The 25,019-nt window shown below is 39.7% G+C and overlaps 1 protein-coding gene across 2 annotated transcripts; it reads left to right on the top strand.

Annotated features, from left to right (window-relative positions):
- The first annotated feature begins 5,961 nt into the window (after positions 1–5,961).
- On the top strand, positions 5,962–24,652 carry klhl14 (kelch-like family member 14). 2 transcript variants are annotated; one of them, XM_013270915.2, is made up of 9 exons: positions 5,962–7,766; positions 8,638–9,538; positions 11,468–11,589; positions 16,344–16,433; positions 17,185–17,263; positions 17,961–18,151; positions 19,018–19,176; positions 22,101–22,258; positions 22,588–24,652. In XM_013270915.2, the coding sequence occupies exons 2-9, from the start codon at positions 8,661–8,663 to the stop codon at positions 22,726–22,728; spliced, it is 1,818 nt and encodes a 605-aa protein (XP_013126369.1). In that variant the 5' UTR covers positions 5,962–7,766; positions 8,638–8,660; the 3' UTR covers positions 22,729–24,652. The 2 variants fall into 2 exon arrangements, with proteins under 2 accessions (XP_013126369.1, XP_019203954.1); XM_019348409.2 differs by lacking the exon at positions 5,962–7,766 and having other exon boundaries at positions 8,016–9,538.
- The last annotated feature ends 367 nt before the right edge of the window (positions 24,653–25,019 follow it).

Genomic DNA, 25,019 nt, shown 5'->3' with positions numbered 1-25,019 from the left:
TTTTGTCCATGGATCATTAGTTAAGTCCTTTGTGGGAAGGACCTGAGAAAGGAGTGAAAATTATTGAGACATTAGCCTGGAGCAATCCAGGGGTAAATAGTGTGCACAAAAGGATGTTGTGTGTGCACTATCCACTGGCTTTCTAAAGAACCCTGGGGAAACACTGTTTTCAATTTGGAATCTTAACTGAATCACATTTAGTACTTGTAGAAAATTGATTTTTCTTTCATCATGTTTAAACAATGTCATACTAGTGGTAAACAACACAAAGTCTGCTCTGTATAAAAGCTAAAGTGCAAAAAGTGCGAAATCTGTAGATATTTATAATTTCCACGAGAATGAAAAGAAGTGAAAAAAACCAAACTGTTTATATATTAATCTAAATTGTACAAATTATGTTTATGCTCATTAGAATTTTAGTAGCGTCAAGGTTAATGCTGTTAGACTACTCCTTGGAAAATATGTTACCCTTTCCTTCTGAGTTGATAGAGATGCTGTTGTTTTGTTGATAACACCAGATGCCTTCCATACTAGAGGAGACAGAAGGGGGCAGTATGGACACAACAACCTTAGCAAATAACTGACTGAAACATGGCTCAGTATCATGTTATAACACTAAACATAACATCTCAAACTAAGTCGGCTTGAAAAAAACAAAATAAAACAATTAAAAAATTATATATTTAAATCAAACTGACACATTATGTCTTGTGTGGGGAAAAAAAGATTTTTCAGATATTTGGTAAAGTTTCTTTACATAGGTTTTTGGACCAACTGTATACTGTAGAACAAACATTCAGCATGACACTAACTTGGTCGACTGCTCGCAAAGCCACGACGCCACTAGCTCCCTAAAAGCATCTTGAGGAGAAAAATGTTCAGTCCGTCTCATATTCTGTACTGACTATATGGCAATTTCTCAAATGAAGGTGCCTCTCCAGCACATTTATCTGCTCTCCTTGCGTCTAATCAATCCCTTAAATAAATGAAAGTGAGCCACAACTAGATGTCATCACATCTATCTGCGGGCGTGCCTCAAAGTGCACACACCTTAATGCTGCTACTCTAAAGAGGATGGACTGTGGAAATACTAATGGGGGGGTGTACTTGACAGCTGAGGGGCATTACATGCTTGTTTCAGTATGATGAGGATAAAACATACAGCACATGCCTCGCTGTGCTGTTGCATACTCTGATACCTCAAAGCTGGTTTGGAAGATTTTTTTGTACTTTTGTATCAAGGCATATTTTGCAAGAGACATGTTGAGAAAATCTGATTTACAGGCAGCATGATTCTCAATTTCTGCCTGGCGCCACCGTGCAGACGATGGGCCCGTTTCATTTGGATTCACTTCAGTAATCACTTCTGATCACTGGAGTGAAGCCGAGTGAATCAGAGCAACGTTCTGTCTTCTTAAGCTAACCAAAATTCTGCTCTGAGATCTTTTTAAAACCAGGAAAACTGAGGCGTCCTCTCAAACCGTCCTCTCTTTGTTCATGAGAAAGTGGAGAGTTGAGCCATGGAGCCGATGGAGTCGAGGAAAGAATGTGAGTTGAGAAAGGTGCTACTGTGTCTAAAATATCAATGAGGGAGATGCTGCCAAGTTTTGGAGCACACGAGAGGAAATAGGTTTTCGGTAGTATAACATGAAAGTGCACCCTGGCACACCTTATGTGGTCAGTGCTGATAAAACTGTAATCTGGGAAGATTTTCTTTTATATTACTATATAATTGTCTGATTTTTATTCATCTGACTTGAGTGTGTGTTCCTTTAAAGTTTAGGTAACTACAGCATCTGTCATTCAGTCATACAGTACCGCTTAACAATACACTGGAACAGTGTGATTGCCCAGGTGAGTCTTTAATGTGGAGCTCAGCAGAAAAACATGACAAACAAATTCATCAGTATAACAATACATGTTCCTCGCGTTTCCACACTCATTTGATTTCAAAGATATTTATCTTAAGAGGATAATAATTTGTGAAAGTCTCTGACATTTGTGGCTAGCTAGCATGATAATAAATCCATGGCTTGGAACATTTTTTAGTTAATTAGAGTCAATCAATCCAAACTTTGCTCACTTACCGGTGTGAAACCGGAGTATAATGAGCAGAAATCAGCATGGTGATTGGAAAACACAAATTACAGCTGTTAAAGAGAAACTCATCCACTTTTCTTCTGTTGATGCAAATGCCTGCTGCGAGGATTTAAAATTAGCACGGCATTCCTTTAATGGATGTTGAGGCAAAGTGCTCCTCTATAATTAAAAAACCTGTTAATATCCTCGTAGGCTAAAATAAGAGGGGTTAGTATGATTGCATGACACCTCTTTAAAAGGACACATTGGTCAGTTGGCTATTACACAAAACAAAACTGTATCTGCTTTTATTTGGTTTCATTTAAATCATGGAACCAGTTTGCCTAACACTACTTAGATTCACTCTATGCTGTGTATATATTAAGGAGCTTTTTTTTCTCATGTTTATCCGCATTATGAGCAAATGAAGTAACTCTACATAATGGTGTGTGACCATACCAGTGAGATGGTCAGCACTGCTGCCTCAGTAAGATCATGTGGCATGTTAATGAACTTCGCTGACATATGGGACAGTCTTTGCTATTAAAGGCTGTGTATATCTCTATGTTCAGGGCTACATTCATATATTCCTGACATATTCCACGCACCTTACATTCATGGTGTAATGGTGTGAATAATGACCTGCTGATGTTAACAGTACCATCTGATCTAGGGTCCCAGACAGTAACATGACATAACCTCCCGGCTGCTTGTGTCCACGATATATATATATGACCTCACCGCTGGATGTAATTTCTTTTCAAGAGCTCTTGGAAAGGGAGAGCTTATGTTGTTGAGCTCATGTCGTCAAGGCTGGTAACAGCAGCTTGCCATTGTATTAATTATTGTCAGGGAATCCAAGGGGTGTAGATAATACAGAATGCACTGGTTGGTCCCATTTGTTTCACTTGTCAGTGGAGTGAATAATTGGGAGTGCTGACCATATTAGACACAGAGAATTTCTAAAAGATACGACTCAAACTGTTGCAACACAAAAGTACTGCTTGGAAATTAAAAAGCTTAATGTGTGAGAATTTCAAATCAGTATGGAATAATTTACCGGCTTCTCATTGCCAAAGGAATTTACTGAAGTTTAACTCTGACAGCAGTCATTCTGATACACAATGAAACGGCTCCGATTGTGAGGGAAACTGTTTACTGCGTCCTACATTTTTTTTTTTTTTGTCCAAGAATTAAGTTTTCTTTTGGTGAAGGGAAAAAAACGTTAAGTGTCAGATATTTGCACCCTGACTTCATTCTTCAAAGGTTTGAGAACATTGATACAATTCTAGTAGAAGAGGGGTTGCTAATACAATGGGGCTCATCTTGCAATTCTCCCAAGGAATAACTATCAGTCCTGCTACAGCAGCTTCAGCGTCCCTAGGTGACCGCGCCACTGAGCCCGTGTTCGCTCCATCGCACCCCACTCCACGCCTGCTGCCACCCTGAAGGTAGATGCATCACGCTGGGGAGACTGCACAACAGCAGCCCCCTCTCCTCCAGCCCCCAAACCTTCTCCACGGCACAGTGGCCTCCTGCGGCCCCTATACACAACTTTGGGTCTCCATTACAGCCCCGGTCCCAGCAGCCCAGACTCTCCCTCAGGTGAGTCTCCATACCACCTCCGTGTGTCGTCCCACCTGAACTGCACAACTGGTATCCTTTTGTCATTTGAGAATGCCACAACACACACACATATTGTACACACACACACACGCACACATACACACACACTCTCCTGTGCTCACTCTGGAGGGGACACCGCCTGTTCCTTTCTGCTCACCTCCCGGCTGCCGACTGACTCTCTGAGCCGTGTCTGTGGTGGCTACGCCATGTGTGGGGATCTAGGGGTTTAAAACAGCAGGCCTCCCAATACTCCCTGAATGGCAAATATAAGTGCTTCCAATTTATTACACAGTGGACGTTTTATGAATCATCTCTGACTAACTTTGATCTGAAATGACAAGCATGTGCTAATCAGTCCTGATATCCAAAAAAACAGAGGAAAGAGAAAACTGGATGAGTTGAGATTTTACAGTTAATTGAAATAAACTGAACCTGCTAGTAGAAATATTGCACTTTTGATGACCCATTCTTCCGTTTTTCACAATTATAACCACTACCTCTGATTAAGCAGCCTGTTCCTTTAATGCCAATGCTACATTTTTTTAGAACTAATCTCTCTATAGTATAGTATACAGTTTGGTTTCCAAATCCAAAAATGGTGCAAAATAATTCCACACAACTGTAAACTCTTCCAAGATTAGAGAGGGAGGCATAAAGAGAGCCCTGCTTGTGTTCATACATACAGTTAACTGGAACTAAGGGGGGATCTTTAAATGTAACTTCTAAGAGCCTTGTAATGAGTATTTACTGTAACATGCAGTTTGCATTAATTTTGTCTCACCAAAGTGTTTCTGAAGAGGCTCCCCGCAGCATTTTCAGCTTTCCTCCTTTTAATATATTTTTTTATCATTAAAAAGGGGCTTTAAACTGCAGCACTTTTGCTAAAACACAAATTACAACTTTCACTTTATAGGTTGCCATACCACACCACACTTAGTTAACAAAATATTTTACAAACAAGATGATATCACCCTCTCCATGATATTAATATGATATGTTCTCTGATCTGTAAACAGCTGGTTATCTTGCTTTTCCACGATAAGAGAAAGTGCTGAGGATTTACGCTTGGTGAGCACATTTGGGCTGAATCTTTCACACGTCACAAATTGCAGATGGGAAGCAGTGATCTTGAACAGCCGATCACATTTCCGTGACCATCTGACACCTTCCATTTAGGAAAATAATACTTTCTATCTTAGCATACCCCTCTGCAACAGCCAGCAAAAGGAATTATGCCTGGTAGACTTTGCTATTCACAACTTTGGAGCTTCTCCTGTTGTTTTGTTTCATTGCACTGATTAGATTAAATGTTCGCTCTTTAATCAGTTACCCAAGGCCACGATAATGCTGACAGTTTGTGTTTAGCTTCATTTTTATGTGTTGTAATGGGCACAAAATTATGCTGAAGGAAACAATAAGGAAGCATGATATAATGCAAGCATTACATATGAAGATGCGTAGTATCTGGGGGTAAAATAAGGGGCTTATTCACTGCACAGAGTAGATGGTCAGTGGCTGGGAGCTTTGTCTGCTCTTAAAAGCTTATATTATGAGAATACTGCAGTATTTAAATCTGATCTAACTGCGGTTATTTACACTAACACCCCTCCTTTTTTCATAATGTTGAAGACACAAAAAAGACTTTTTACCCATAGAGGTAGATATGCTATCTGAGTAATATGACAGAAAGAAATGAGTCGGGTTAACTGGTACAGAGAGTTGTAAATCACTGTAGTGTGATTCTTTGTCTCAAAGGGTTTAATTAGTCTAGAAATTCTTCTCTTATCTGATGACCCCCCCCTCCCTCTGCACACTGCAACAACTTACAACCATAAACGCCCTGCAATCTGAAGACCAGTGGCCTCAGGAGACTGAGTTGCTACAAAGAGCTGAAAGAGTTGGAAATGGTCATTTTATTGCGTTAGAATAGCTCGCTCGAGACTTGGGTAATGTAGTGCTAACTGTGTGCTGGTAAAGATAACAGTATGTGACTCCAAAGTGAAATACAGTGAATTACTGTAGTGCTGTGCAGTGTCAAGACCTCTGGAAATGAGGTAACGCAATAATCGTGGTAAACAGTAAAACAAAGTGCTTTCATAGTGGTTTCAAACCGCTAATTAATATTAGAGTAGTATAGTTTTCCTTCGGTGACGATGATTATTTGAGATGCAGCGCACAATCTAATCAGTCATCACCACAGAGTTCATGTAGAATGAATTTCCTCGGCATAACTACAAGTTGGGGATTAGCAGGCAGTGTGCTTGTCAAACACTCGAACATCAAAACAGCATTGTGTTGCCTTCTTATTATAAATGCTACCAATGTATGGTCCGCTATTGCTTGACGGTAGCATGGCGGTGCTCTCTTTCATACTATATGAACAAAGCCATTTATCCCTATCTGTCATTTCTTAAGTTGTGAAGTATCTGTCACTTCTGGTCCCATGGGAGTCCTACATGTAAGTGTATTTACTCTAATTGAGCTCTTTATGTAATTGACAGTTTATTCTGGCCTAATAAATCCTTTCTAACGGTTTCTGATTAGCTGTGTGAGCATTTCGTTTGCTTTTTGGGGTGATTATATCACCTTATATTCATGTGATGGGGGTAAATGAAGGAATCCTAATTTTGAGATGAGATGTTTCTGAGTTTTTGAAAGCTCTCGTTGTTGTTGAACTGTATGCAGCTATACCAAAGTGATTTGACAGATTAATAATTTAGCAATGGAACTACTTAGTGCCTCACAGCTGTTAGTTTGTTGTGGTGGTGACAGAGTGTTTGGTGCAATCCATAAGTTCATATGAGCATTCCCAACCAGGAGTTTTACTATGTGATTCATCAAACCACTTCCTTTAGTGGATTCACTTTGATCTTATAGACTTGGAGGATCTCTGGGGGCAAAAATGCAGGTGTATGGATATAAATACTCCAGCAGGACTACTGTGCACTAATGGACACTGTATTAGGTTACAGCCCTTTGTGTTTTCAGGCCTTATGTGTTTAACAATGAACGGATCAGACATGGTAATAATTAATGAAAACAATATATATGTTCTTTATTTGTGCGTGTTGTTTTTTTCTAACTTTATGTCCCTTCTGTACACGTGTGGCATTTCATAGTGCTGCTTCAGTGTCACACTGAAATGTAGAAAAAAGGAGGGTATTATCTGCTTTTAATTAAACATGATAAAAGTCTGCACACTTGTCTGTACATTGAGGTGGGTGCTGTTTATTATACAGATGTATAACTTGAGTTTGTGTAGAGCACCTTCTTTTGAAGGACTAGTAGGAGCAGAATGAGATGAGGGGTTATTTTGGCGATGGAGATTAAGGCAGGGGCTTTTTGTCATTTGTGCGAGACAAGCCATTCATCCATCCAGTTCACAGCCAAAAAAAGGCTGGTCCCAGAAATTAGCAGTTTCAGCTCAGCAGCAAAGTCGTCGGGCTGTGAAGGCAGAGAGAAATTGACTAATTAGCAATGCGCACTAAAACTTGACGGTTCTCTCTATAACAGCGAGGGAAAGACTCGGTTTTTCTCCCCCTTTCTCTTTTCTTTCTTCCATAGATGTTTGAAATCGCAGTCATTTACGCTCGACAGTTTTTACAATAGCCTTGAGCCATAATTTTGCGAGTCTCTCCAGCATCCATACCCCTGCATGGTCTCTCTCCACCGGCCATGCACGACCGTTTCTCTCCCCAACCGTGGATTTCCTATTACTCTCGTTACGACTCACTGAGCCCCAGGCCCAAGGATAATGATGTGTTGTTTCTTGGTAGCATAATTTGTCACACGTATATTTCTTCTTCTTCTTCTCTTGCAGAAAGCACAGCTCCCTCTCACACACTCACACACTTCTTGTTAATTCAGAAGAACAAATGATCAACGTCAACAAATAACCCGAAATAGTGACTTTATGAGTTGGAATCAATGGTTATTTTGAGACGCCATAGACTTTAAAGGAAAAAGGACATTTCTTAAAAGGAGAACAAAGGAAAATTCAAGTGAGATTATTGGGAACCCGAAGCTTACTTTCCTTTTTTTTGGTCAAGAGCTGAAGTCAGGTAAGTTTGGCTCCTTCTCAGGCAAGCTGCTCACATCATTTAGTTGTGACAGGCGCTTTTAGAGAATCTGGCGACAACGGTTACGGCACGCTTGTATCAAGTTTACACACATTACGCACATGGAAATAGCTTTTGTAACAGTCTAAGTATGAAAAAGATATGCACATCCCATTTAACTTTAGCGAAAGCTGCATTTCAGTGAATATTTTGTCGATACTCACGTCCGCTTAACTCAGGTAGGCTAAAAAAGCAAAACGCACCCGTACCGCTGCTGACGGCTCGGAGACAAACTAATTGCTTTTGTATGACTCCGTAAATCTGTGCGATGTGTAATGTCCTCATTGTGGGGATGTGCAGCAAGGCAGGAGAAGGGATAAGTGTTGGCTGAATGCTGCATGTTATCCGTCCACCGTAGCGGCTGTCTCTTTTTTCCTTATCCGACAACTTCAGCCGCGTTACCAAGGGGGGGAAAGCGCCGCAGCATCTCCGTATCCTCCGATTTTTTTTCTTTTCTTTTTTTTTTTTGTTTTGACATCGCCCTTCAAACATCAGCCTCCATTTAAAACCATCCGCTTCTTGAGTTAAGAATGAATAAGAGTGGCACGCTGTGGGAACTGCTGCGTTTTTGTTTGTTGCTTTACGACCAGAGCTCAAAGTTGAAGGCGAATGAAGCCGTGCTGGATGTAGATTGTCGCCGGCTGGCGTGGCATGACGGCTCTTCCCCGCTGGATGGACGGGCGATCTGTTCAATAACTTATTCGAGAAATCGTTTTCTGCTGTAATAGTTGACTGATAGCGATGTATAGGCAACGTGTGTTGTGGAAATAAATGACCTGAGGTAAATGGCTTGCATGGTTTATTTGTTGCCTAGGTGGCGTTCACATTCAGGAAGTCATGTCCAGATCGGGTGATAGAACATCCACCTTTGACCCAACACACAGTGACACCCTGCTGCATGGGCTCAATCTCTTGTGGCGAAAGCAGCTTTTCTGTGATGTGACTCTCACTGCCCAGGGACAGCAGTTCCACTGCCACAAAGCTGTGTTGGCATCTTGCTCCCAGTATTTCAGATCCCTCTTCTCCTCCCATAATGTAATCAACAATGAGGGAAGCAAAGGGGACCAGGGCAGCAGTGGGACCCCTTCATCCTCTCCTGATGACAAGCTGGTGACCACCAGCGCCAGGCCCATAAATAACCTAGTGCTCCAGGGCTGCTCCTCCATTGGACTACGATTAGTGCTGGAGTACCTGTATACTGCCAATGTTACTCTTTCCCTGGACACAGTGGAAGAGGTGCTGTCAGTCAGCAAGATCCTCAATATCCCCCAGATTACCAAGCTTAGCGTGCAGTTCCTTAATGACCAGATCTCTGTGCAGAACTACAAGCAGATCTGCAAGATTGCTGCACTCCATGGACTGGATGAGACCAAGAAGCTGGCCAACAAGTACCTGGTGGAGGATGTGCTGCTGTTGAACTTTGAGGAGATGTGTGCCATGCTAGATGCTCTGCCACCCCCAGTGGAGTCAGAGCTGGCTCTCTTCCAGATGTCAGTCCTCTGGCTGGAGCATGACCGGGAGACTCGTATGCACTATGCACCGGACCTTATGAAGAGGCTACGCTTTGCCCTTATACCTGCCCCAGAGTTGGTGGAGAGAGTTCAGTCTGTTGACTTCATGAGGAGTGACCCTGTGTGCCAGAAACTACTCCTGGATGCCATGAACTACCACCTGATGCCCTTCAGGCAGCACTGCAGACAGACCATGGCCAGCAGGTGAGAACGAGACAGATAAACACTCAGACATAAATTCACGCAATCACACCACAGTGAGCTGTTTGAAACTGGGCAGTGGGTGATTTAATGCCTCCCACTTGTTAAATTTGAACAAATTACAGACACAAGCATTGTGCACTTGCTCATGTATTGATCCCACTGCCTGTTTAGTGTAGAGCATGTAGGTGGTCAGTGTAGACCATGTAGGCGGTGTGGCATTTCAGGACTAGTTCATGAGGATTTTGGTGCTCCTGTAACATAATACCTGCTGCCAGAGGTCGTGATGCACTCTGTGCTCCACTGTATCCATCATTACAATGTTCCCTCCTGTTTTACAAAAGAAAACATGTCTTTATTTCCTCACACATCTGCGCAATTACTCTCTAATCAGTGTAGACAAGATTGCTACAATCTAGATAAAGGTTATGCATTTGATTTGTAGCAACTCTCATGAATACAATTTGAAATGCTGTAATTGAATTGTGACCAGAATTAAATGGTAATTGCAAGATGCTTATGATCCAAGAACAGAGGTGCCCTGTTACTGATATTACAATGAAGACAAATATAATATATTCAAAATGTTTTTTTTAAAATTTGATTTGATGTTTAGAATTCCTTTTCATGAATTGGACAATGCTGCTTACATTCGTGTTGCATGCACGTGTCTCACTCACACAAAAACATGGCTTACTTTCATGTTTGTCCTGATCTGCACTTTTAGGGCTGGTTAGTACATGGCTATTGTTTCTTATGGTGACAACTGATCACAGTCAGACAACTGAGACTTTTTTTGTTTAATTGATAGTATCAATATTCAGTTTTGTTTTTTTTTAATCACTACACTTGTGAGCCTTGGGGAAAAACAACTAAACAAAATTGTGGCATGAGAGAATCTAAACTTTATGAAAACATTTGGAAATTACTGAAATAATCGGGACATAAAACCATTCTACAAGTACCTACTTGTACATTATCCCAATAATATATCTGTTCCCACATATGGACCTAAACGAGCAAAGATTCAGGAATCCTCATAATTAGTTTCACATGCCACTGTTTCTCTCCCCTCAATTAATCACCATTATCTATGTCCAGGGGCTCATTTGCATATGAATAACCCCAAAACACTTCCGAGTGGGCCAGCATGAGGGAGAATACACCGAGGCGACGGTGACTTACCCAAGCATAAAAAAGTAAAATATGGAAAAGGGAAAAAGGTGAATGTGTCTGAATCTAAAGGCCAGCTACTCTTAATGTTTTAGTGCATATTGTGATAAATTGGTAGATTTGTGTTGAAATCCATTAGGAGCCAGATAATGGTCATTGATGTGCAGTAAAGTGCACGGCTTTGAGGTTATATATCATATACAAACAGCAGGAAATTTCCAACAATTGGCTAAGGCATGTCACATGAATCACTGTAGCCAATGAAATGGAGACATTGTATAGGCAGGTTTATGTACTCAATTGTGCTTTTAGCCTCCAGCATGGCACCCTACAGGACTGTCCTCGCTTCACAGCTAATTGAAAAGATATCTTTAGAGTGCAATAACGATCCAATAACACATCAAAACGATTGAGCAATTTTTATTAATCACAATAAATGTGGTCGCATATTTCCTGATTAGCAATCTTGAGTTTAGTAGAAGTACTTGGATAAGAAGCAGTTATTCATCTAGCTGTGCATTTATTCTTTATTTTATTCACAGATTAATTCATTCATACAATCAGCATCAGCAAAGTGAAAAATAAAAATACTCCAGGGAAGCTCTGTTAATATCGTCGTAGTAAATCAAGGAATTAAAGGTGTCAGGTTGAAGCTGTGCTTGTGTTTTTGTGTTTGCATGTTTTATTCCGGGCCTTAATATGTCTTTTATTGCATGTTATTGAACACTTGTCCGCACACCCACACTTTTGACATTGCAGAATCCGTTCCAATAAGAGGATGCTGTTACTGGTGGGTGGTTTGCCTCCTGGACCTGATCGTCTCCCCAGTAATTTGGTCCAGTACTATGACGATGAGAAAAAGACATGGAAGATCCTCACAAGTGAGTAGAAAGGCTGTGATTTAAAAAAATTTTTTTTTACATTTATTTATTTATTACCTGAGACATCCCGTGTTACTGGCTGTTATGATGAGAAATAGTTGTTCCTTTGGATGACTTTAACACGGGTTAATTTTCACCAAAAACGAGGGACAGGAGTTCCCTAAATCCTTCAGGTAATAATGTGTCACTATCACTTTTAATATAAGTTTTTAATCAGAGCGTGACTTCACAGCACTGTGGAGCGTCATGCATGCTTTCCCTTGTTTTTTTGCTGATATGTGCTGGCAGGATGCACGATGAGATTTACTTGAATCTAATGATCTATTGTGGCTGAGACAGAACGTTAAGGAGTGACATCTTTTCCCAATTACTTTTAAATGCAGCGTGATTACTCGTTCATATTGATCAGCTCATAACATTGAATTAACCCACACATGGTAATACGCGGCGTGGCAGTTTAGCCTGTTGACCTGGTGTCGCTGTTGATATTGGGTTTACTTAAGGTGAATAAATAGCACAGAGGGGTTAGTGGAACACTGCAGCTTTAATGTTGATGTCAACCATTCTTAGGTAACAGGGACAACAATGGAAACAAAAGCAAAAATAGATTTTATCTCATTTTATCTTATTTTTTAATATTATAATGAAGGTAAATTGTGATAATTTCCCAGAAAAGCTTTGTGAGATTTCAAACACTCTCCTCTGTAGAGTGCACTATGCTCTTCTCTCTCTCTCTGTCTTCCCTGACCTTTTTAAGGCTCACTACTATATTGTTGCCATATTGCAAAGGTCAAAAAAAGAGCTAATGAGAGACCGCGTTTCTCCTTTGCCCCATCATTGCTGGACTTATTGAGTTTTTGTCCTGTGTTTTGGTTGCAGTCATATCTCAGGATCACCTATCCATTCATATATATTAGCTATAGGTCTGCTTTCTGTCAGCTCAGCCCTGTGCAGTTTATGTTCTCCCTTTATGGTTCAAATTTGAATAAATCTGGTTTTATGCTTTTGCTGTCGGGTCTTAAAATCACCAGCAGTCTCCGACATGGTTTCTTCCTCTGCTCAAATCATAACATTTCCTGGCAGCAGTCTGATGTTTTAGCTCATGTTTGTCCAAACCTATTAGGGATTTTTTTTTTTTTTTAACTGAAGGAGCCGTGCATACACAACAGCCTGAAGCTCGCTGTTTATGTTGTTGTTGTTGTTGTTGTTTTTGTCATTAAACTCTCACTCATTGGTACAAACTGCACCAGGCAAAAGGTCAATAGGGATTTCCATCACTCAGAACTAAAAAAGTTAACACTCAAATGGTCCGTGGCCAAGTGGAAGGACAAAACTGCAAAATCATCCCCTTAACACATCAGTGACCACCTGATGTAGCCTCCTCACAATGGATGTGGAATAGAAGATTATTAACATTCAATCATAACTTTTCAATGAGCCGAAACCTGAGAGGGACAGCCTTTGATTAAGACATTCATCAACACAATTTGGGAAGAATCTGATCCCTTTCAGTGTGTCTGATGTACACACTGCTCGGTGATTCCAGTGTAAAGTTTGCCATCTAGTGTACCCACAGCAGCGTGGACCAATGCAAGACAAAGGCAGGCACAGATTCAGCCACAATGCTAGGTTGCTCTTTTCTTCTTCTTTAAACCAGCCTAATATTAAAATCTGGATCTCCATGCTCTATGTATGGTGTCCATGCAGCATGGCCTAGAACAAAGGAATTCAGCTCAGTGGGATGCAATTGTAGTGGTGTTAAAGGCACATCAGAGCTGGAGCAGCAGTGGTGCATTAGCTGTGGAGTCATTCAACCGACCCTGACTGTGCCTCTATGCAGAGGTTTCTGACTCCCTCTAGTGAGCCCTAGAGCTCACTGTAGACCGGAGTGATGGCGTCCATCTCATAGAGGACGTGCTCATCCTGCCCTCCTATGGCTGTTCACACTCTTGGGTTAGTGGACAATTTGGGTGAAAAGAGGACAAATAGGTTAATCGGATTCACTTTCTCAGGTATATATACTGTAGAAGGAAAAATAATTAATGCGTTTATTTTTCAGTGCACAAGATTAGCATAGTAATTCCAGTTATTATACCCTGCTACTGTAATTATCTCGCCGTTCACCTACAGTATATCCCAAATGTCCCAAAACCCACCGCAGTACTCTAGATACTGTGGTCTGTGACATACTGTAAACCAATAATCTTCTTCTCACATGGGTACGAGATGATTTTTAGTATGAGTACAAGTCACTAGACATCAAATAAAAAGCCGCCCATCCATGTCCTATATACTGCTGACTGAATGATAATGTAAATAGCATGTAAGGGAATTTGGCAGTCGTATGGCACTCGTCTTTGAGGTGCACTGGAGGCAGGCAACCTAATCCCCTCGTTTGAGATAAAGCTGTGTTTAGTGTATGTAGTATTAGTTCCTATCTGAGACTTCCCTCCCATAGAGGACCGGCACATGTCAGCCAGCTAGAGTGAGATTGCAGAGAGAGGCCAATTGGAAAGAAATGAGATTCAAGGCTGTCTAATTTTGCAGCAACTGTGATCCATCAGACGGTGGGGAGGTGACAGTGGAAATGACTGATGGAGACAGACAGGTGGGCTTTAACATTTCACTGATTTGTGCTCAAAAAGCACCGGGCCTGAGATTTATTGAGTGAACATGATCATGTTCATTATGACTGTCACCTAAGACCATTTCTCTACATCTCAATGGGGTCACTTTTGCAAAAGAAGATGAAGGAGAGAAGGGGAGCACGAAAACATACACAAGGGAAAATCCTCCATGAGGGGTCCTGCTTCAGCTCTGGGCTGTTTATGCTATACTGTGCTAACACACGACAAGGGGTATCATCCACCCAACATTGTACTTATCAGACAGTGTTGCTAAGCTAGTTTCTGGGAGTCGAGTTCCCAAAATAGAAACTCGGTGACCTATCCAGTTAAATAAATGCAAGGTTACAAGTAATAATTAGATGATTATTAAGCAATCTGTCAACTACTTTCTCAATCAACTAAATAATTATTTTATCTACAGAATGTTAAAAAATATCCATCACATTTCAAAACCAATGATATTCAGTTTACTACCACTAAATACTTTTTTTCCTGTCCTTTAAAGTGCTGGAGGTTTTTATGGCATTGTTGTTCGAAATAACTGAAGTCACATTCCTGTGGATGGATGGTCCAGAGAATACAAAACAAAAAAGAGCAGAAAAACCTCAGATTATATATCATAATATATATTCATTGAGTTTTATGATATAATTTAACATTTTGCCTCATAGCAAATGTGCTCTTGCTAGAAAATAGCAAGAGCACATTCTCCGCCATAACCAGTGCATTATACTGCAACTGAAGCCTGACTGATTTAACAGCAGGTCAGCATTATCAGCCAGTATTAACTATTGGCAGTTCTCCTAATAGTTGCATTTATAATGGCCAATAAATGGAAATTTAAAATTAAGTAAAGAAGAGAAGGGAGAAACACCCTGTGGGCAACACCTGTTTGGAAAGTTAGAAACACAACAACTGGCTGATCTGAGGAGAGCTGGGCAAAGCATGATAGAGTAAATAAAGAGCCACACTAAAAAATATGTTAGGGAAATCTGTTTAGGTTTCATATGTCTGAAAAAAAAAAATGCCGGTCAATATATCAGTATTTGGATTTTTAAAATCACTAAATATCAGTATTGGTATCAATCTTACAAATCATATATTAGTCTGTCTGTAATCGTAAGTTTATAGAAAGTAATCCAGAGCAACTTTCTTTGCTCACCAGCTCTCCATATAGACTCTTTTTAAACTTCAGTTTGTGTTTTTTTGTATCTTGCTCCAAACAAAGACTGACAAACAGTCTGTGTGAAATTTACTCTGACCACTCCTGTCCAATTACAGAACATTTAGCACATTATTATTATTATTATTGTTATTATTATTATTATTATTATTATTATTTCCTATTCAAAAGTTAACAAAATACTTCTTAGATGTTCAATAAACCTCTTTGGTCAGTGTCTCGGACAGTTATTGGTAGTAAGGCTTGACCTGTGGGTGTGGTGGAAACATTTAAGAATTAATTGAATTTATTTAAGGAGAGTGTAGATGCCATTTAATTTCCCCCTGTTAGTACAAGAGCGCAAACAGAGTTACACCAGATGTGTTGATGCTCCATCCATCCATCCATCCATCCATCCATCCATCCATCCATCCATCCATTTTCTTATGCTTATCAAATTGAGGGTTGTGGTTGGGCTGGAGCCTATCCCAGCTTTTATTGGTCAAGAAGCGGTGTACAGCTTGAACAGGTTGCCGGCCAATTGATGGCTGTGTTGATTCTGATAAAAAAGTTGCACGTGAATCTATTTTCTATATGATTTTGAGACAAAAGAGGTTACAAAGTTATCCAGATGCTACAAAGTGTAGCTTTTTTCATTCGTGGTTCAATGGAATAACTGTTACTGTTACATGGTTCTTATTTTAAATGATCTGACAGTTTTATTAAATGTGAGAGTTCTGGTTAGTGCTTTCTAGACTGCAATGTGTCCTGGACAGAAAAGTTTACTGGCCTGTTTTTAATTCTCATATTTCATGATACAAAGTAATTGCTAACCACAGTGGATTTTTGAAACCACCAGCACAGTACACCTATAACAGGCAGGGCACACTCACAGGGTACTGTTTTTATATAAATTTCTCTCCACATGTTTTTAAAACTGAGTTCGGTTTTTGTCTGTCACCTAGTAATGCCTTACAACAGCGCACATCACTGCGTGGTGGAGGTGGAGAACTTCCTGCTGCTGCTAGGCGGAGAGGACCAGTGGAACCCCAACGGTACAGTCGCCGCTTTCCACTGATTTCACACAGCATATTTTTCGTGTTCACTTAATCTGGAGTTTATGTAAGTTCAAGCCCATCAAGTTAATGTAACACTTTCAGATGGTTTGAAACACTCATCCCGCCGCCAGATCAGCTCTGAGTGGACAAACAACACTCCAATCAACACTTGTCAATAATTGGCACAGAGAAATTACTGTTGTTTATGATGAAATATTTGCGATGTAGAAGTGTTAAGAGGGCTTTTTGCAAAAAGGTGGCAACACAGTGCCATAGTAAGAAACAAAGACTGTAAACGATCAAAGATTCTTACTCTGCCTTTTTGTTCTTTCACCAGCTATCACAGTAATACAACAGCGAGGCAGACGTACACTGCACTTAGTGAAATTAGTTGTTTATTCAGTTTTGAGAGTAGGAATCAGCTTACTACAAATGCACATCATGAGAGACGATTTGCAGTCTTTTGAATACAACATTACCAAGAGCTGATCTCTCTGTGCTTAGAAAACATGACTTCAGTCAGCTCTTGTTAGCTCAAACAGCAGCAAAAAGGCAAATCATCATGTGTGGGTGGTGATTAATGAAGACTGGGGAGAGTCGCATTTGTGAATTTTATTGGTACACAACAAACAACATTAGAAAAGATGTGGCCAATAAGAACTGATCATTACATTAGCATGTCTAAACTGTACAAAAAGAAGCTTTATTTTGAGCCAAGTTATTTGAATTCTAATGTTCTGTTTTGCAGGAAAGCACAGCACTAATTTTGTCAGCCGCTACGATCCCAGATTCAACAGTTGGATACAGTTGCCTCCAATGCAGGAGAGGTGAGCCTTTTTTCGTCCTCTCAGAAATGTTGACATCAGTACTAGCCTCTGTTTACTCAGCTTCAGTAACCCATTTTCTTTCATTACCGTGTTTTGTATATTTCTCAGAATCTCACCACTCATTGCATCACCTAATAAGAAACGGACACCTTTGTGACCTTAGTGAAGTTCACAAGTTTTGGTTTCATAGAAAAAAAAAACTACGGCATTCATGAAGATGCTACTTGGATTCTAGTTGTAATTTGTGAGATCCAACAACTTCACAAGTCTTCTGTTCAGCTGTGATAGCAGATGTGTAGTTCTCTTGGGAAATGGTGCTTAGAAAACCTAAAAATATAAACATCAACATAAGATTAAAAAAAATGCTACTACTCTTACCTAGGTGTACAAAACCAGCCAACAGAAGAATAAAGTAATGCTCATTGGGCTGTAAACAGACCTATGTGCTGTTTTTTTTGGTTCAAAATCCTTTTACAAGGTATTACATCATGCAGAAGTAAGCAAGCCCATTTCACAGGCATGAAAACAGATGCTCACAGCCTAGATGCATGTACATGCTAAACTTATCTCTTGTCTTATGATTTTTTTTTTAAGAATGATTTGCACCTTAGACAGAAGCCGGAAAAAAACAAAAAACAACAACAGTGATTTTCATCATAGGTTTAATGATGTTGTCTGGTTAATACGTCCTCCTCAGGAGAGCCAGCTTCTTTGCCTGTCGCCTGGATAAGCACCTGTACGTGATTGGTGGCAGGAACGAGGCGGGCTACCTATCCAGCGTGGAATCCTACAACCTGGAGACAAATGAGTGGAACTACGTGTCGTCTCTGCCACAGCCTCTGGCTGCCCATGCAGGAGCGGTGCACAATGGCAAGATCTACATATCAGGTCAGTTAGAGGAGCTGTACATGAGTTGCATGTATTATTATTATTATGCCTTATTATTATGCAAAAAGGCGTGCTACATAGAAGGAACTGTACAAAAAGGCACATTGTGTTTATGGCACAGAGAGGTAAACACATCCATTTAATTCGCATGTTTTTAAATAGAAAAGCTCAAGAGCTGTTACAATAACAGTAGCCATTATACCACAAAGAAAAACCAACTCCACTCCACAAAAATGATTAAAATCAATGCATCAGGACTGATTGTTCATCTTTGTCAAAACTGCCAGCAGTTCAGTTGGAGCTTGAGGTGAGCTTATAGCGGCTAAAGTAGACTTGAGTTTAAAAAAAAAAAAAGAGAGAGAGAGAGTGAACCTCTTCTTAGTAACAGCACAGCCCCAGATCACCATCCAATATCACCTCAGACTGCCTCTGGAGATATGTTCATGTAAGTAGCAGAATTTCTGAAGCCCTGTAAAGAGGCTTGAATGTATAAATCAGTTCTTCTTCAAAGAAATGGCCACAGAAAGAGTTCAAATTTGTAATGCTTTTTATTAGATATATTTCACTATAACCTTGGTTTGTATAATTCTTCTACTTGCTGACACCAGAAAGTCATATGTTAGATTTTAGTGATACGTCAGTGAGCCACTCATCACATCCCTGAAGAAAAATTCTGAAGTGAAACCCTCCTTTTTTACAAACTGACTCTCACCAAAGTTTTCTTGAAGAGCCAAAAATGGGGGTTTTTCCCAGTTATTTACTGTATATCTGGGGATAGTACTACATTTGGATCCGGTGTGTCCACGTGCCACGTGCTGTAGCTCTACAAAGTATTAATGACACACTGCTGTGTTTACCTGTTGCAGGAGGCGTGCACAATGGCGAGTATGTCTCCTGGCTTTACTGCTACGACCCTATAATGGATGTGTGGGCGAGGAAACAAGATATGAACACAAAGCGTGCCATTCATGCTCTGGCTGGGATGAATGACCGCCTGTACGCTATTGGTGGAAACCATTTGAAAGGTAAGCACTCGAGCTTTTCAGACAACGAACAGAAAGCAGGTCAAGATTGATACTTTTTGAAAAGTACGTGTGAAAATCATGTTGCCATTGTGAGCAGGCAGTGACCTTAATTACCCTATGCAACACTGTAGCCTCCATTTCTCGCACTCTTTAGTATTCATAGTACAAAATGTGAAAAAGAACAAAAACGTGTGCTGTTCATTTGCATTTGTTCAGGAAAACTGAATGTGGTCATGGGAATTATGACAAGCTCAGCTTGTCTCTCTTTGAATCCTCTCTTTAGCTACGCTCTTTCGTTAAAACACTGTTAAACAGATGTGTTCAGTTGGCTCTTCACTGCTGCAAATTCAGCGCATAAAAAACCTGCACGTGCCTCTGAGTGTGACTGTGTCCATATCCAAACTTGTGTTTCCTCACGCTCACCGTAGGAGCGAATCTGTGCACATCGACGTCTGTCTCGCTGGTTTGTGTCTGTGAGTTGGTAGTGAAGGAAGAAACCTTGAAATGTAGTGAAACTGTGAGGGAGGTGGAACCGAATGCGGCAGATGGAGGAACAACAAAAATTTGTCTCTATCAGCAAATAGACAAAAAAAAAGTATCATGTCTGCAAGAATTTAACTAAAGGGGAAACCCATCAACTGGACACAAGGAACATACTGGACACACTGGAGAGAACAGAATAAGGATTCAAACCATGAGAAACAAAATAAGCCTAAAGCGTTATGTTGAGAAAGAGAACGGCTGTGGTCAAATATCAAATTGGTCGAATTCTTTAAATACTAAATAAAAATGCTTCAAAGCTTCCTTTATTACCTCCTTTAGCACAGGATAAACTGAACCATCCTTTAGTAAAGGAAAGAACGTAATGCCATATAGTGCCACGTAGAGAGGGACTGTAATAAAATCTGCTTTTTGTCAAAGTTTAAATCAAAACTTTAACTATATTAACGTTTTTTTAAAGTTTAATATAGTTCTGTTTGCCTTAGTTATGCTCACTGTTGTATTGACAGGCTTTAGGAGTCATTCATTTTTATTTTGGGTCAGCTGGGATAGGCTAAGTGAAGGATAGAATGAATTGACTGAATGAATAGTTTCAAGAAAAAGGAGGAAAGGAGTTACACTGGACCATCTCCCCAGCAGGAAAAAATAAGAAAGGATTTGTCTTATTTCGTAGGATATAGAGCGTGCTCTTTTTTCTTTAAAATTCTAATCTTTTTAGTGAAATAATATTTTTTCAGTGGTGATTCCTGTAAGAGCACAATGGGGTAGTTTCAATATGGCACACATCTGCCGTTATGTTGCAAACCAGCCTTGTGTCAGTGCAGTCACGTGGTGGTTTGTGTGGATTTAATTTACAGTGGTACTGTAGCGCAAGCACATGAAACCAAAACTGTCTGAAACCTGATTGGTCCACAGGAATGTTTGACTTTAGCGTTTTCTGTCTAGTTTTCTTTTTGTGATGTGACGGTGAGTTCAGGTTTTATGCTATTGTTAAGGGTACTGAGTTGTTTTAGTTCATTTAATAAAAAAATAATGTTGTACTCATAAATTAGATTATGAGTACAACATTATTATTACACACTAATGAGATAGATTAGTAATTAATTAATACAACAAACTCGTGCATTTTAAGAAACGTAGAAATAATCTATTAGAGGTACACAGGAGCCAGCGCCAGTTTGTGGAATCCGCCATGTTGCTTTGCCATCTTGAATGCATTTATTCCTGATATTGTCGCAATTATTTACTGCCAACCGATTAGACATGCGATCCTAAAAATTAAAATTCAGTTTAATTCAACTGAATCCGCTAAGTGTAGAGCAATGTTACACAAATTTCAAAGAAAATTTCACTTAACAGCTGCTAACAGTGGGTAACAGAGGCTAACGGCAGCTAACAGCGGCAAAAAACAGAACTTACTGACAAGAACAGTCCAGGATATCCTCAGCAGCTCACCTCACAATCACTGTCTTCGGTCAAAAGTGAGCTTCGCTGACTCATCGGCTTGTATCGGACTCCTTTCACAAAGTTTTACAGCCAGGGATAATATCAGACTGATAGCCTACCCAGATAGCTAAAAGAGTTACTATGCTAGCTGGGTGAATGGTAACTAAATTATCCCAAAACATTTAATGTAAGTATTGATATTATTAAAATATATTAAAATATAGTGTGTGCAAAACCAGTAATACAAACATGGTGACCAGCCACAGCTGTTATGGGGTACATTCTAAATTTAATGTTTTTGATCTCTCCTGGCTAAAACATGTTTGTCCTAAAGTGGCCACCGTAGCTGCCTGTCTTTGCTTCCTTCTGTCTTGTGTTGAGTGCCTTCTGTGTTCCTCTGCCTCTGTTATCACATTCAGTGTGAGTCTTCTTGTGTTGGCATTAGTTATTTGCCTTTTGGGTTATTTCCTGTTTTTCTTGGATATATTGTTTTCTTTCTTTGTTGGATTGCTAGTTGGATCAGGGTGATTGTGGCTCAGGAGGTGGAGTGGGTTGTCTTTTAATCAAATGGTTGGTTGTTTAATCTCCGGCTCCTGCAGTCTGCATGCCTGAGTGTCTTTGGGCAAGACACTTGCACCTGATGAATCCATTGGATTGTGATTCTGTGTGATAGATAGAAAGTCCTTAAGGGCGTGGAATAAGTTATGCTCCCATGTTCACCACGTGTCCTGCCCTCTGTGTCACTGTGGATTTGTGCTTTTCTTTGGATTTCTGTTCCTTTTAGATTTTGTTTAAGTTTTGGGAAAAATAAACACTTGCCTTTTATTTCTAACATCTGCACACCTTTTTCACCCTACTTCTTTAAAAATCTACTGTAACCTAAACCTATGATGACAGGGTATCTTATCTTATCTTATCTTATCTTATCTTATCTTATCTTATCTTATATCTTATCTTATCTTATCTCTGTCATGTAGGTTTCTCCCATCTAGATGTAATGTTGGTCGAGTGTTACGACCCAAAAGCTGACCAGTGGAATATCCTTCAGACACCCATCCTGGAGGGTCGCAGCGGTCCAGGCTGTGCCGTTTTGGATGACAGCATTTATCTTGTGGGAGGCTACAGCTGGAGCATGGTATTTAATGTAGTACATATATGTCTATATCTATCTATGTTTTACATATCTATCTATCTCGCTCGCTCTCTCTCTCTCTCTCTCTCTCTCTCTACACACACACATATATATAGATATATATATATATATGTATATAACTGTGTTTGTAGTACAGGTCAGAATAAAGCTCAGTATTTTTGGGGCACTTTAGTTTATAGAAAGGGTTGCTCAGGCAAGAAGAAACTCTGGATTAATACATATATAGTTTAGTAGTTCCCCACAGAAATCCAAACAGCACTAAGAGGACTAAAGAGAATGAGTTGATTTTCTTGTTTTTCTTTTTCCCTCAGGGGGCGTATAAGTCTTCGACCATCTGCTACAGCCCAGAGAAAGGAACATGGACAGAGTTGGAGGGAGAGGTGGCAGAGCCTCTAGCGGGCCCAGCCTGCTCCACCGTCATACTGCCCGCCTGCCTTCCTTTTAACAAATGACAACTAATCCAGCCAACGGGCGTCGAGGGCGATGGGCAGCAGAGTGATTGGGGGGAGGACCATCAATAAGCAAAACAGTTGTCAACAATTTCATGACAGATTTTCCAGTCATACGCTGGGGGTGTGTATAAATTATTTTTTTACAAGTTTGACCAGAGCACTTTCGTTATTCTCTCTACTGAAGGATCGAAGAAAAAAAAAGATAATTGTGTGAGTCATGTATTTAAACTCATCTGTGTTCTGAGAAATGGTCGGTTCCATATTCAATTTTTTTATTTAAGCGGATAGTAAGTGTTTTTGGCTTCTCTTCTATAGCACGCATAGTGTTGAGCTGAATTATAGCTTTCAAATCCATTGTATCTTGTATTCAGTAGCGGCATAACTCCAGCTAAATGCAGTGTTGTTTCAAATTACATTGGGACATGAAGTTACACTAGGACTGGGTGAGTAACATGACCTGTGATGATCAAAATGTATAAATAGTCTTCATCCGTTATGTTATTGCTCATTGTTCTATGGCTGGGTACGCTCACTTATTACCTGGTTAGAGAATTATACAACAGTTTTGTTGTCTGTCTCTGAAAATGAACATATTTGCGCAATCAAAAGGGGACATTTTCAGAAAACCCTAACAGCTGTCACTATTTAACTGTCACGGTATGTGCAGAAATGTTCAATTAGACATGGAATTAGACATGAAAGTAGATAAATAACCAGGAAGACACTTAAAAAAAAGACACAAATATACTCATTGAACTTTTTGAGCATGTGTCCACATGACCCAGCCCTATTTTTTGATCTTAAAGGGGGTCTATTATGTTTTTCCTTTTCCTCTATCATGTATATACTGTGAAAATGGTGTTTTCCTACATTAAACATGGTCAAAGTCTAAATAGTGTATGTGCAAATAATCCCCACAATCACTTTCAAACAGTTTTTCTACTTTTGGCTCTGTATGATGTCATAGAAAGTGGATTTTTTCAATATGATCATCTCAGGCATGCATTTGAGCTCCGAAGCCCCACCCACAAACCTTCTGCTTATGAGGAACAGCCAATCAAAAGGAAGTATGCTTAAAGCGTGTGGGGACTGGAGTTAAAACAGCAGAAGATTAAGTGAGGGGCATCATCAAGACCTAGTATAAGTTAAATAAGGATTTTTTTTAAACTATAAATCACATAAAGCTGTGTAGGACTCAAAATTTGACACTGGAAATGAACATAACAGATCCCCTTTAATGATTTAACTTGTTGAACGAAGCAAAAATCTAACCAATGTCATGCTGCAGGCAAGACAATTTAAGGATCACTATTGATTCCTAATATTCATGTGAATAACTTATAATTAACTAACGTTAATTAAACAATGATGGTACAATCAAATTGTAACTACTAGCCAACGTGTTTCTAGGTAGCACGTTTGGCTAAACTGATGCAGAGGACACTTGTGTAGCTTGTTCTCCTGTACAGCTGAATTTTAACAGGCCTGTTTGTGAGGCTACATAGCATTACCTTGATGAGATTTTAATCTTTAATGTATAAAAGACTAAATTAAACAAACATACAGTGGGCTTTAATGCACTAATAGTGAACTTTTATTTCAGCAAAGTTCACTAAAATGTAAAATGTAAATTACTGAATGTGCTGTGTTTAAAAAAGTATCTTCAGTACAAATGAAGTCCAGTCTTGTCTACGTTATGAGGTTCAAAAACCTGACTCTAATTATTGATGCAGTACCTGTTGAATTCTTTAAAAAAAAAAGAAGAAAAAAATGAAAAAAGAAAAGAAACATTGATTTCATTCTTGTAAATAATCGCCTGCAGTGAAACATTTTTGTGCACTCAACCTTGGATTTATTCTCAAATCCTGTTATGTCCTTTGCATTTTAGAATATGAAAATAAAATGACTCTTGATGATTAAAATGTGTCTGAGTTTGTGACATTTGTTCAAGTCCAGCGACAAGATGTGAACAGTCCCACAAGGGTAACTACCTGTAAACAGAAACAGAACTCAAAATCACATCACAAAAATCTGGTTAAAACTTTATTTAATAACAATAACTTTATTAGACCACAGATACTTAAAGAAAGGCTAACCTATAGAAATTAGTTTTTAGGAGTCTTTCAAAATGAACCAGATTCCTCCAGAGTTCAGGAGCTACAACCTCAAACCACGATCACCTGTAGTTTTAAAACAAGAAAATTTTTAAATCAGATCAGAAATCTGAGAAGTCAGCTGCAGTGATGTCTCAGTAGCTCTGCTGTATATATGTAGAAACTGGTCAATGTAGC

Source organism: Oreochromis niloticus, linkage group LG18, assembly GCF_001858045.2.
Source record: "Oreochromis niloticus isolate F11D_XX linkage group LG18, O_niloticus_UMD_NMBU, whole genome shotgun sequence".
Classification (NCBI taxonomy): domain Eukaryota; kingdom Metazoa; phylum Chordata; class Actinopteri; order Cichliformes; family Cichlidae; genus Oreochromis; species Oreochromis niloticus.
This window is presented reverse-complemented; position numbering and strand designations above follow the sequence as displayed.

Coding starts and splice junctions, on each gene's coding strand:
- klhl14 (XM_013270915.2), top strand. CDS start 8,661: ATGTCCAGATCGGGTGATAGAACATCCACCTTTGACCCAACACACAGT. Junction 9,539..11,467: donor AGACAGACCATGGCCAGCAG/GTGAGAACGAGA, acceptor TTGACATTGCAG/AATCCGTTCCAATAAGAGGA. Junction 11,590..16,343: donor GACATGGAAGATCCTCACAA/GTGAGTAGAAAG, acceptor TCTGTCACCTAG/TAATGCCTTACAACAGCGCA.